The sequence below is a fragment of the Phocoena phocoena genome, chromosome 6, assembly GCF_963924675.1.
Source record: "Phocoena phocoena chromosome 6, mPhoPho1.1, whole genome shotgun sequence".
Lineage (NCBI taxonomy): Eukaryota > Metazoa > Chordata > Mammalia > Artiodactyla > Phocoenidae > Phocoena > Phocoena phocoena.
The window spans coordinates 82,203,053-82,217,618 of NC_089224.1; the positions used below are offsets into that span (position 1 = coordinate 82,203,053).

Genomic DNA, 14,566 nt, shown 5'->3' on the forward strand with positions numbered 1-14,566 from the left:
ACAGGCTCCGGACGCACAGGCTCAGCGGCCATGGCTCACGGGCCCAGCCGCTCCGCGCCATGTGGGATCTTCCCGGACCGGGGCATGAACCCGTGTCCCCTGCATCGGCAGGTGGACTCTCAACCACTGCGCCACCAGGGAAGCCCTCTGATCTACTTTTGATGGCTTTGTCTCCTTTCTAGTTGTCAGGTCTAGGCTGTCACTTTCACTGTCATTAAATCCCTCTCCTTACTCTGAATTTGCTACTTTTAAACTGCTATGGAAAGCAGGGAGTGTTAAACATACATGCAGAAAAAAGTACACAGCACAGGCTTTGAGTGAGGGTCTAAAAGGCTCTCCTACAAGGGAGGTAGACTGGGCTCAAATATACCATACAGTGTCTAAAGCAACTGCAGAGAGGCTTCTGGGCCTCCATTCTGGTATTCCCACGTTCAGAAGGGCTGAGATTGTTGGACATGTGAGCCTTAAGAAGCTGCTGGTATCTTTGTCTGTCTCCTTTGCCAAATAGGGAGTTCCTGGAGGGTGGTGTCTGCTCTTTCCAGGATCCCCAGTGCTTAGCACAGTGCCTGGTGTACAGAGGGCACCCAATAAATGGTTGTAGAGTGACTGACTGAACACATTTTCAGTTTACTTGGTTACCTTGGTTTTCACTGTTTTTGTCTCTAGTAGGAATGTGGTCTCAGGAACTGTGGCCACCAAATGGGCCCTACCAGGTGATGATGGGCAGTCTTGAGCTCATGTTCTTCAGTCCCATGAACGACTCTGTTCTCTTTAGCTGCAGACAGGTAGCCATGATGTAATTTAAAACTCCAATTTCCTCTTTTTATTGTTTCCTTTTGCCTCCTCACTTCCTCAGGCAAGAAGGATATTTCCCTTTTATAGGCATTTCATAACCATAATAGTAATAAATCCTCACATCAGTAAAGCAGTTAACAGTTGGGATCACAGTCACCCTGCGGTGGCCTTGTTTAAGCCCCTCGACAATCCTATGAGGCAAATAAGACAGGGGTTGTCGCTTCCATTTTAGAGGTGAGGCAGCCGGGGGCTGGAGTTGTAAAGTGGCCTGCTTGAGGTCACACAGCTGGCAGAACTAAAACTAGAACCCAGGTCAGAGTGCTTGAGAATCTAGAATAGACCACCAAGGAGGGAGGAGAAGACAAAAGCGACAGGCCATGCTCGTCCTTTGCTGGAACTGAAATGAACATTTTGCCACAGGGCTATAAATAGTCCTTGCATTTGCTAGAGACTACTCTCCCCTTGGGTGGCAGGTCCAATCTCAAGAACATGCAGGGGCTTCCGTGGTGGCGCAGTGGCTGAGAGTCTGCCTGCTGATGCAGGGGACACGGGTTCGTGCCCCGGTCCGGGAAGATCCCACATGCCGCGGAGCGGCTGGGCCCGTGAGCCATTGCCGCTGAGCCTGCGTGTCCGGAGCCTGTGCTCCGCAACGGGAGAGGCCACAACAGTGAGAGGCCCACGTACTGCAAAAAAAACAAAACCAAAAAGAACATGCAGCAACACGCTGCAAAGTTTGCACTGCAGCATTTGGATGGCAAAGATGCGGTTGCCTCCATCCCATTGTGCTCTGACCCTGACATGGGTGGAGAGGTTCTCTCCCAGGGTCTCTGCTCCGAGCAGCCCCGCCCTCCATCACACGCCAGAGTTTTGATTCAGTGTGAGGACACTGAGAAGACTCTCCTCAGGACCTTCCAGGCCTGCCAGAAGAACTCCTTTCTAACCAGATAAGACTGACAGTCCTGACAGGCAGATCCATCTGATGGTCTGACACACGGAATAAACCCCCAACCAAAAACTTCTGAGAAACCACTGAGTGAATAAAGCAGCCAGCAAAGACTCTAAGAAAAAGTCCATCTGAAGATACCCAAAGTCCAAGAGGAAGAAGAAAGTGAGATGAGGAGGTGGGGTGATGTCCCGTGCTGTGTAGAAGGCAAGCAGCCTGGGGCTTTGGGTCAAGAGGAAGACAGCCATGCCGCCTGTTCTGAAATAGAAACCACGCTGCTGGAAATGCCACTCAGAAAATAACCACAGTGCACGGCATGGAGGGAAATCACAGCCACGCCTCAGCTTAGGGTTTGGCTCAAATCAGAACAGGAGGGGACTTCCCTGGTGGTCCAGTGGGTAAGACTCTGTGCTCCCAATGCAGGGGGCCCAGGTTCGATTGCTGGTTGGGGAACTAGATCCCGGATGCATGCCGCACCTAAGAAGTCCACATGCCACAACTAAGAGCCTGCATGCTGCAACTAAAAGATCCTGCGTGCTGCAACTAAGACCCAGTGAAGCCAAGATAAATAAAGAAATAAATACTAAAAAGAAATGAAAAAAATAGGAGATCTGTCTGCATTTTGTGCAAACAGGAGATGGCCAGTGCTCAGTGTGGCAACTTCACAGATCATTTTTATTAATTTACTTTTCCTCAATTGATCGACAATCACCCACCATGTGCCAGCTGTTTGCAAGGTCTTGGGAATATGTAGGGGGCTTCCCTGGTGGCGCAGTGGTTGAGAATCTGCCTGCTAATGCAGGGGACACGGGTTCGAGCCCTGGTCTGGGAAGATCCCACATGCCGCGGAGCAACTAGGCCCGTGAGCCACAACTACTGAGCCTGCGCGTCTGGAGCCTGTGCTCCGCAACAAGAGAGGCCGCGATAGTGAGAGGCCCACGCACCACGATGAAGAGTGGCCCCGGCTTGCCACAACTAGAGAAAGCCCTCGCACAGAAACGAAGACCCAACACAGCCAAAAATCAATAAATAAACAAATTTGGGTTTCTTTTTTTTTTTCAAAAAAAACCCAAAAAACCCAGCTTCTTCTCTAAAAAGTTATGTCTTCTAATTGGAGCATTATTTTCCTTTTCTAAATGGGCCGTTTCTGGACCTTAGATGGTAACATGCAAAGTATTATGACTTTTGAAATAAAATGTATTAAATCAATTTGCTCCATTTGTTTCAATTTTTCTCATGTTCCTCCTTAGATTTTCATATGGAAATACTCCTTAATTACCCTTAACTGAGACACAGGATGCTTAACACAATCTAGGAAAGTCCATCAGTTAGTAAATTCGTCAGCCCAATGGTGGTCCATTCCATCCTCAGAGACCTTACATAAACAAATAAAAAAAGGTTGCTGACATTTGCTGAGGGCTCACTGTACGTCAGCCACTATGCAAGGTGTTTTTGCTCATTTAAGCTCCACGACAATCCTATGAGACAGGTGTTATTATTATCCTCACTTTACAGATGAGAAAACTGAGGTTCAGAAAGTGTCAACAAGCCCAAATTCAGTTACTAAGCTGCAGACCAGTAGTTCAAGCCCAAGCAGACTGACTGCTGAGCACTAAGCTTCACGCAGGGTCCCCTGAAATGTCAGCCTATAGCTTCTCCTTCCTCCCTGCTATTTTGAAAGGTGATCAGGCGGTTCCCACTTTGCTCCTGAGCCTTCATGAGGAAATATCCTTGGGTGACTATGGTTTCCGGTCACTGCTCTCTCCTTACTCCTGGCCTTTTTTCAGTTTCTGCATCTCTCCTGAAGTGGGGCACCAGGAGCTGAGGAGGATACCCCAGGTGGGGTCTCTCCAGCAGAGAGCAGAGGGATGACCCGCCCTAGTTGTGGACGTGCAGCATGAGGTCACCTCGGCTCCCTGGAAGCTGTGCTCACACTGGTTACTCACGGTAACCTTGAGGTCAACTGAGACTCCAAAGTCTCTTTTGTTCTAAACGCACAGTACTCCTCAGCTATACCTCTATCATCTTGGACATAGGCAGCCCAATTTGTTCTAATATAACCTTATATTAGGACTATTAGATTTAGTCTTCCTGGATTCAATCAAACATTCCAGCTTGTTAAGGTTCTTTGCACCCTGGCTATCTTCCAACATCTTTCACAACTTCTAAAATTCCTATAAGCCTATGTTTATAATCTCATCCAAGTTACTGAAAAAAGGTCAAAGAAAACAGAGGCCTGTGGCCCATCACTAGAGACCGCACCTAGAATAACCTCAGTCTAAGAGGAGCTTATTGGGTAGACAATTCATGTAACTAGGCTCTCATTCTGTTGATTTCTCTCCTGACCCTGAGGTGGAGGAGGGTGAGCCAGGGCATCAGAATGGAAAGACATAGTCCCTGTGTTAGAACTCTTACATATGCTCAGCTTAGAATATCATGTGGAGAGGGCTTCCCTGGTGGCGCAGTGGTTGAGAGTCCACCTGCCGATGCAGGGGACACGGGTTCGTGCCCCAGTCCAGGCAGATCCCACATGCCGCGGAGTGGCTAGGCCTGTGAGCCATGCCCACTGAGCCTGTGCGTCCGGAGCCTGTGCTCTGCAACGGGAGAGGCCACAACAGTGAGAGGCCCACGTACCACAGGAAAAAAAAAAAAAAAAAAAATCGTGGAGAAAAGAGGATTTGATTGGGAATCAGGTGAATGGGGATGGAGCCCTGGTTCTGCCATAAAACAACCCTTGGACAAGCTTCTCCACCTCTCTAGCCTTCTAGCTCCTCATCTGTAACAAGGGTACAATAAAGCAAGGGTAACAATAGTAGCTTCACATGGTTATTGGAAAGATTAAGTGAGATAAGGTTTAAAAATGTACTTTGTCACCTATCACACACCAGACAATTAAAAGGATTCAGTGGTAGATACTGAACAGTTGACGGTCTGTGCTAAACCTGAGTCTCTGAGCCCTGCTTACAGGGCAGGAAGGGGTCTGAGGCCTCCCGGTCTCGCCCTGGAATCTGGTGTCTCCCTCTGTGTGGTGCACACAGCACTGCTCCATTAAGCAAGGCTGGGTGGAGGAGACTTAAAACTAGCTGGCAGTGCTGAAGCAATGGTAAGACAGTGCGTTTGGTAAACTGAGGTTCCTGGTTCCTCCTACAACTGCACTGTTCTGAGTCCTGGGGTTTTAGCTCCCCGGAAAGATGAAAGAGCAGTGAGAATAACACTTCTGCTTCCAACACCCCAGACTCCGGTCCACTCAAGGACCAGGCAGTGACACTGAGTGCAAGAAAACGCTTCGTGAACCTCCCCAAAGACATCCATGACACAACCAAAGTGTTACTTACACAACAGAACACTTTTGCTGCCATATTCTGGTCAAACTGGCCAAGGATGATCCGCACGTCGTTGCCCTGTGGACAGAAGGACACGATGTGAAGGTGAGCGTGTGATCGGCACAGCCCAGAGGGCTCGAGGCCGTGGGCAGGGATCATTCACATGCCCCAGGCTCCCCAGCAAGAGCTCTGCCTGAGGGGGTGGGCAGGGCAAAACCTCACCCCCCCAGCCCAGCCGAGCCTGGATCTATGGCTCTCTCTGGGCCCAGCTTTCCCTCAGCTACTGCTGTTGGCCCTGCGTGGTCTCCTGGGTAAACCCTGGGGCTGGAGGCTAGAGGCTCTGAGGAGCCTCATTGTCTCCCCTGCTCTCCTCCAACAAGGGCAGGCAAACGCTCTGGGGCACTGAGACAGCGTCTGCTCTCCGTCCTCACTCTACACATAGGGAAACTGAGGCCAGAGGAGAGAAAGTAACTTCTAAGGTCCCCAGGGGAGTTGGCAGCAGAAACAAGTTCCCAGCCAACACCCCCTCCCCCTTTAGTATTCTAGACTTTTCCACCTTTCTCGAATCCACAGAGCTTCCCAATTAAGAAGTTTCAGAGTCTCTTTGAGTTCTCAGCTTTGTTCAAATCTCAGCTCCACTTGGGTGGCCTCAAGTGGCTCCTTTTCCCATCTTAGCCTCAATTTCCTCATCTGCAAAATGCAGATAATGGCAGTACTTAGAGGGCTGCTGAGAGGACTAAATGAGCTAATCCTCATAGAGTGCTTAACATAGTTCCTGGCACAGAGTAAACACCCAGCTAGAATTAGTGTCTTATAACCTTCTCCCAACCTATTCTTCTCCCTTTATTGCAAAGGAAAATCTATATTCAAAAGCTCTATAAATGGTTACTTATTATTTTAATATCTCAATATGGTTAATAGGTATATATTGTACCATGGGTCCTATCACTCATTTATTCATTCAACAAACATTTACTGAGTGTCTGCCTGAGGCTCCCTCCTGGGTCAGGGTAAGGGGTTCTTGGTTGCTTTCTAGGGGAAGGGACCCTGCCCTGCCCCCATATAGAACAGGCAGAAGGAGGATGTACAGGTAGCCTCCAGGAGACCAGCCAGGCCCCGGCCCACATGCTTGCTCCATCCCAGTCCTGCCCTCCGCACTGACACTCAGTCCTGCAGGTGATGTTACCTTGCTGCCATTTACCCCGCCCTTTCCAGCAAGCCTCAAGGCTCTTTGATGCATAAAGAAGAGAAACATCCCTTTAAAGATCAGTTTTTAGCATCTTTCAAAATTGGAAAGTGCTGACTGGGAGGCCATTTTACTCATCATATACTTTAGCAAAATAAAAAAGACTTGGATTCTAAAATCACCCTTCGTTTGCAAGCAAGAATGGAAAGAAGAAAAAAAATTTTCCTCTGAAAGGACTTTAAAAGATCATTAACAGAGCAGTTGAAGGAAGGCAAGCCTTTGTCATCACCATGGCTGCAATGCTATAGAAAGTTCTAAGCTGCTTCTGTTCTGTGGCCATACTCCCGGGCACACTCCAGGGTCTTTCTGCTTGTTTGTCGAATTTTTTATAGCATTTCTTGCTGCTAACAGTGTTCACCTACCCATATCCACATCCATATCCATCCATCCATCCATCCATCCATCCAGCAAACATTTATGGAGCATCTACTTTGTGCCAAGCCCTGTGCTGCTAAACACGGTATAGTAGAAACAGCTTATTGGATTTTGGAGTCAGAGAGACCTGGGTTCACATCCCAGCTCCGGCACTGACCAGCTACATGACCCTGGGTCTTAATGTCCTGGAGCCTCAATCTCCTCATCTCTGAAATGGGGATAATATTCCCTGCCTGACCCGGTGGTTGTAGGATTCATGGTAATGAAACCCACCCACTGGCTTCCATGGTGCTCCCTCCTGGTTCCCTCCTGCCTCCTGGTCATTCCTGCTCAGACTCTGAATCAGCTCCTCATCTTTCTGCCCATCCCTAATGCTGGTGTTCCATACAGTTCTGCCCTCATCACTCTCCCTGGGCAATCTCATTCATGACCCCAGCCACAACTCCCCTCTGAGCATTGTGGACTCCCAAGTCTCTCTCCCCAGCCCAGACTTTTCTCCAATTGCCCCCTGGACACCTCCACTTGGATTCTCTCAACATGCCCCAAGTTGAACTCATCATCATTCCCAACATGCCTACTTCCTCCTCCTGTATTGTCCATCTCTAGAACGGAGTTGTCAACCTCCTACTCCCTAAGATCATAAACTTGGGAGCCATTCTAGATTCACTCCTCTCCTCATCTTAGCCATAACCATGGCCTGTTGGTTCTGTCTACTCACTAGCTTCCTGAATCACCCCCATGTCTCCAGCCCCATTGCCCTGGGTTTAGCCACTATCACTCCCTACGTGGTGAACCACTACAGCCTCCCAGCTGGATCCCTGCCTTTAGTCCTGCTCCATCCACCCAGTCTCCAGAAAGCACACAAGGGGATCATTCCAAGACTGAAATTTGATTATGTAAAATCTTTCCATGGCTCCTGGAGCTTTACAGATCAAACTCTGAGCTCCTTGGAACATTCCAAATTTTTTACCAACTCACTCCTGCTCATTTCTCTAACCACATTTTTTGCTACTCCTCCACAGCAGGGAGAATGAACTACCTGCAGTTCTCTTAAATGGTCTGCCATTCACTCATTCACTCATTCATTCATTCACTTTCTCACTCTGTCCCCTTTCTTTCTACAAGTTCATTCATCCAGAATGCCATTCCCTCCCACCCTACACGCTCTGCCTGGAGAGCTGCTACTCCCCTTTCCTGCCTTAGCTCAGGCATTCCTACTCTGAGAAACCGTCTCTGTCCCATTAGGCTTGGTGGTCATTTGCTCCTCTGTGGGCCCAGAGCACTCTGTGCTTCCCTCTATCATGGCCTGAGTCTACTTGTTTGTTTTCCCCATTGGACTAAGGATAACTTGATCCATCTCTGGGTCTCCAGCTCCCAGAACAAGGCATGACACATATATCAATAAGTAGGTATTAAATGTGTGATTAAGTGAATGAATGCTGTGTGAAGCACAAGCACAATGCCTGGCCCACACTGGTTATTCAGTATCTGCTGGTTATTATCATCAACTGCACTAATATCCTGCTAGCCTAGGGCCTACGTACTGGTTGGGTTCACCATGTTCATTTATTGAATGGACCGAGGGACTCGCATCTTCATGGTTGACCACCTGACCACCTGCTAACAGATAAACAAACAGCTCTGCCACTTGTGGACCATTTAGTGTCTCTGTTGCCATGACAACCAAGTTGCACTGACTGCTTGGTTCTATGCTCCCAAACTTTTAGGACTGGATGGGGGCCCAAGGGATCGCTGATCTTGTTAACCCCTTCCCAGAGAGGCAAAAATCTTTCCCAAATCCAGCACAGCACCCCAAAACCAGCAATCTTGCCTTGGTGTCCCCTGAGCATTAGAGGGTCCTGGAGAAAGAGCCTATCCGGGGCCAGGTTATGCCTGATGCAGGAAGCTATTCACACCCACTCTGACTCTGGACAGTGAGTAAGAAGGGCAAGATGCTGCAAAGCCTGGGAGAAAAGAGGATAAGCCAGCACTCAGTGCAGGTGGGGCCTGGATCCCAGGGTAGGGAGAGGATAATGGGAAATATGACTGGACTGGGATCCTTAGGGGGCCCTTGAGAGCAGCAAAAAGAGTTGAAGGTGCTTCTCAAAATGGGATATGTGTACTCCCAGGGCAGAGGAGTTCTCCTGAGAGTATGAAAAGTATGTATATGCCTGGTTCTTCTTCCTGGAGTAGTAATTTATTGGAAGATTCAGGGGTGAAGGGAAACATTTTGGATCAGGGGAATCTTAAAAGTTTTTAACACACCCACACTCTCAAAAAAGTTCCAGAATCACACTTTTCAATGTTGCATAACTTGTATGTTTTCCTTAAAATCCAGAGAGAGGAAAGAGATTTTGTGTTGGCAGTGGACCCTGCTTCTGGCCAAGCCCGCCCACCTCCCTACCAGGAGTATCAGTGCACTCTCCTCTATGGCTGAAAGGGCTTTGGGGCAGTTGAAGGACTGCCAGGGGTAGGGGAGGACAGCCATGACCATCTCTAAGGATGACAGCGCAGAATGGTGCTGTGATGTTAGAGCTGGAACGTGGCAGAGGGCAGGGTCTCAAAAATCCCTGCCACAGACGCTTGGCTCTGCAGGGGGCCGCCTGGAGTGAAAGTAGATGTCCCGAGATCAGACAAATGACAGCTTCTTCTTAGAGGGCTAGATCTAAGGTAATGGATGGTAGCAGAGACCTATGTTCACACCCTCAACAGGCCACACCCATGGGGGGGCAAAAATGGAAGGGAACAGCCATGGGGCAGGAGGCCTGGGGAGGGGTACTCAGTCCAAACCCTGGGTGGATTTCCCTTCCTCTTCCCTGGCCCCTCTCATCTGTTGTCTAGGACCTCTTTGTCTCTGGGGCCCTTAAAGGGAGCTAAAATCTCACATATAAAAAATGACACTTAAGAAGGATGACTCAATTCAAAGCACTACTGCATAGACCCCCACTTTACACGGTATCCTAGCAGAGTCAAAATAAATGACAGCTCCCGAGCTCTTTCTAGCCACTGCCCTAGGAGGTACGTGCTAGAATTATGCCCACTCTGGATAGTTTCATGAGCAAACTGAGGCCCAAAGACTTAAGCAACTTTCCTAGGCACAGCAGACACTGTTGGTCCTGCTGGATCCCCTCCTCGGGGCTAGTGAACCCAACCCAGCTGCAGCGATGGTGGGCTGCCACCAGCTCCCTCCCTTCTCTGGAGAACTTCCCTCAGCCAAGGGGAGCTTCCTGGCCCTAGAAGGCCATGCTGTGCCCCACATCCCATAGCAGCCAGTGACTGACTCGCATGGGTAGAAAACTCCAGCCCCCTTGCTGAAAGGTGGGACCAGCTCTGTGGTGCAGACTGTGCTCCAGAGATCCGGTGAGGCCAGGTTAAACCCATCTCCAGCCAAAAGGCATTCTGGCCTAGCTCCCCTCTTGCCTTATCCTGCTTCTCTCCCCTTCTCCTGAGCCCACTCTCAATAAATCTCTTTCACAAGAATCCCAGGCTCTGTTTCTAGACACCAGGTCACAGGGATAAGAAGTGGTGACTTTGGCCTCGACCCAATGTGGGTCTGGCCCCAGAGCCCAAGCATTTGACTACTCACTCCTATATATTACCTCCCACGCTGAGAAGGCCAACCCCACCAGGCCTGGGCTGCTGGGGCTCAGTACCGAGTCTGCAGCAATGACTCATGGAGAAAAGTCCTATGGATTTTGAAGTCAAAGGACCTGAGCAGCAAGTGTAACCCTGAGACAGACAGCTGATGTGCATTTAAAAGAGCAGGAGAGCAGAAGGCAACCCATCTTGCTTCCCTGTGACAGCAGTGTGGGGTCCTGCTAGAAGATCAAGGTTGACCCTGACACTGACCTCCTACCATCTCTGCATCTGTCTCAGCCTACGTTTAATAGCTTCCTGGTTTCCTACAGACGCACACAACCCCACTACCCCACTGGGCTGCTGAAAAATCAAATGAAACCATGTTCAACGTTGTAGAAAGGGGTAAGGTGCAATGAGCCCAAAGGTGGCTGAGCTATTAGAGGCCGGCCATGATGCAGGCTGGGAGGTGCCCCTGACCTGGAGCAGTGGGCACTGGTGAAGTGGTGAGAAGCCCAGGCCTGCTCCGACTCCCCAACTTTGGTCGTGAGACCTGGGGTAAGCCTGAGAGGGTTAGCAAAGATGTTTTCCAAAGTCCCTCTTGGCTCTGACAGACTGATTCCACACCCAGAATGAGTATTCTCTTTTATTTAGCCAAGAGTAGTCCTTCTTAGACTTTTTTTTTTTCTTCTCCAGAAGTGTCCCTAAAAGCAGAGAAGCAGGAGACATATACTCTTAAGGACGGGAGTGAAAAACGGTACAGCCCATAGCAGCCCACTGGCAAAGCATGGCATTTCTTTAAAGTTTATTATTTTATCTTAAAAATTCATGTATATTTAGCCTTCCAATAACATATCTATGTTTATCTTAAGATAAAAATAATGCTTTTTCTCCCCATGTCTCTGAGCAAAACTGGCCTGCTGGGAAGATGCACTACATTTATCCTGCAGCTTTGCGTCCCCTCGGCGTGCTGGTATGAACCTCAGGTTCAGGCAGTCAGGCTGGATTCCTGGCCCATGGGGGGGCAGGTAATTCCCACTAGGACTTTCCCATGAAGCAAAGTGGGGAACACAGTTCCCCTCAAGAGCTATCTTTGTGGTCTTCCTGTAATAGAATAATGGCTCCCCAAAGATGTCCATGTTCTAATCCCTGGAACCTGTGAATATGCTGTGTGACATGGCAAGGGGGAATTAACACTGCAGATGGAATTAAGGTTGCTAATCAGCTGACTTATAAAATAGGGAGATTTTCCTGGAGTCTGAACCCTGAATGATGGCTTGGGGGCTGCTCCACAGAAGGCCAATAAAGCAACTGAAATTGATAGGGACAGAATAAAGGGACAAAGCAAATGATTAAATAGTTAATCCCACTAAGGGATCATAAGTAAAAGAAAAAAGTATGGGAGACCCCTGTAAGTGAATAATCACTCAAGGAAGCAGGCTTGCCTAGCAACAAAACCATGCAATAGGAGCATGAGACATGCCCCAAAACAATAGAACAATGGTGGAATGAGACCCACATCCTGCCCAGGGAGGTCGATAAGTTAATGACTCCTAGGACATGCTCCTCTGTGCACACTAAAAACAAAAATATAGGCAATGTTGGACCAGACTCTGGCTTGGCACAGCCATGTAGCTAACAGGGTCTGGGTGCTCCAGACGGGTGTCAGGCCTGTGTGTCTGAGGTGGGAGAGCCGAGTTCAGGACACTGGACCACCAGAGACCTCCCGGCTCCACATAATATCAAACGGCGAAAGCTCTCCCAGAGATCTCCATCTCAATGCCAAGACCCAGCTGCACTCAACGACCAGCAAGCTACAGTGCTGGACACCCTATGCCAAACAACTAATAGGACAGAAACACAACACCATCCATTAGCAGAGAGGCTGCCTAAAATCATAATAAGGTCACAGACACCCCAAAACACACCACCAGACGTGGTCCTGCCCACCAGAAAGACAAGATCCAGCCTCATCCACTAGAACACAGGCACCAGTCCCCTATATCAGAAAGCCTACACAACCCACTGAACCAACCTTAGCCACTGGGGACAGAAACCAAAAACAATGGGAACTATGAACCTGCAGCCTGCAAAAAGGAGACCCCAAACACAATAAGTTAAGCAAAATGAGAAGACAGAGAAACACACAACAGACGAAGGAGCAAGACAAAAATCCACCAGACCAAACAAATGAAGAGGCAATAGGCAGCCTACCTGAAAAAGAATTCAGAGTAATGATAGTAAAGATGATCCAAAACTATGGAAATAGAACGGAGAAAATACAAGAAACATTTAACAAGGACCTAGAAGAACTAAAGAGTAAACAAACAATGATGAACAACACAATAAATGAAATTAAAAATTCTCTAGAAGGAATCAATAGCAGAATAACTGAGGCAGAAGAACGGATAAGTGACCTGGAAGATAAAATAGTGGAAATAACTACCGCAGAGCTGAATAAAGAAAAAACAATGAAAAGAATTGAGGACACTTTCAGAGACATCTGGGACAACATTAAACGAACCAACATTAGAATTATAGGGGTCCCAGAAGGAGAAGAGGAAAAGAAAGGGACTGAGAAAGTATTTGAAGACATTATACTTGAAAACCTCCCTAATATGGGAAAGGAAATAGTCAAGTCCAGGAAGCACAGAGAGTCCCATACAGGATAAAACAAGGAGAAACACGCCAAGACACATATTAATCAAACTATCAAAAATTAAATACAAAGAAAACATATTAAAAGCAGCAAGGGAAAAACAACAAATAACATACAAGGGAATCCCCATAAGGTGAACAGCTGATCTTTCAGCAGAAACTCTGCAAGCCAGAAGGGAGTGGCAGGCCATATTTAAAGTGATGAAGGGGGAAAATCTACAACCAAGATTACTCTACCCAGCAAGGATCTCATTCAGATTCGATGGAGAAATTAAAACCTTTACAGACAAGCAAAAGCTAAGAGAATTCAGCACCACCAAACCAGCTTTACAAATGCTAAAGGAACTTCTCTAGGCAGGAAACACAGGAGAAGGAAAAGACCTACAATAACAAACCCAAAACAATTAAGAAAATGGTAACAGGAACATACATATCAATAACTACCTTAAATGTAAATGGAGTAAATGCTCCAACCAAAAGACATACACTGGCGGAATGGATACAAAAACAAGACCTGTATTTATGCTGCCTACAAAAGACCCACTTCAGACCTAGGGACACATACAGACTAAAAGTGAGGAGATGGAAAAAGATATTCTATGGAAATGGAAATCACAACAATGCTGGAGTAGCAATTCTCATATCAGACAAAACAGACTTTAAAATAAAGACGATTACAAGAGACAAAGAAGGGCACTACATAATGATCAAGGGATCAATCCAAGAAGAAAATAACAATTGTAAATATTTAGGCACCCAACACAGGAGCACCTAATACATAAGGCAAATGCTAACAGCCATAAAAGAGGAAATCGACAGTAACACAATCACAGTAGGGGACTTTAACAACCCACTTTCACCAATGGGCAGATCATCCAAAATGAAAATAAATAAGGAAACACAAGCTTTAAATGATACATCAAACAAGATGGACTTAATTGATATTTATAGGACATTCCATCCAAAACCAACAGAATACACCCTCTTCTCAAGTGCTCACAGAACATTCTCCAGGATAGATCAAATCTTGGGACACAAATCAAGCCTTGGTAAATTTAAGAAAATTGAAATCGTATCACGTATCTTTTGCAACCACAACCCTATGAGGCTAGATATCAATTACAGGAAAAAATCTGTAAAAAACACAAACACATGGAGGCTAAACAATACACTACTAAATAACCAAGAGACCACTGAGGAAATCAAAAAATACCTAGAAACAAATGACAACGAAAACACAATGACCCAAAACCTATGGGATGCAGCAAAAGCAGTTCTAACAGGGAAGTTTATAGCAATACAATCCCACCTCAAGAAACAAGAAACATCTCAAATAAACAACCTAAACTTACACCTAAAACAATTAGAGAAGAGGAACAAAAAAACCCCAAACTTAGCAGAAGGAAAGAAAGCATAAAGATCAGATCAGAAATAAATGAAAAAGAAATGAAGGAAACAATAGCTAAGATCAATAAAACTAAAAGCCAGTTCTTTGATAAGATTAAAAAAAAACTGATAAACCACTAGGCAGACTCATCAAGAAAAAAAGGGAGAAGACTCAAATCTATAGAATTAGAAATGAAAAAGGAAAAGTAACAACTGAAACTGCAGAAATACAAAGGATCGTGAGAGATTACTACAAGCAACTAT

The 14,566-nt window shown here is 47.0% G+C and overlaps 1 protein-coding gene across 1 annotated transcript in view; it reads right to left on the reverse strand.

Annotated features, from left to right (window-relative positions):
* Positions 1 to 14,566, reverse strand: part of GABBR2 (gamma-aminobutyric acid type B receptor subunit 2) — a 365,224-nt gene that overhangs the window by 164,502 nt on the left and 186,156 nt on the right. The window contains exon 5 of the mRNA XM_065878972.1: positions 5,074 to 5,139. Within this exon, the coding sequence (XP_065735044.1) occupies positions 5,074 to 5,139 (66 nt within the window). The remainder of the gene's footprint in view (positions 1 to 5,073; positions 5,140 to 14,566) is intronic.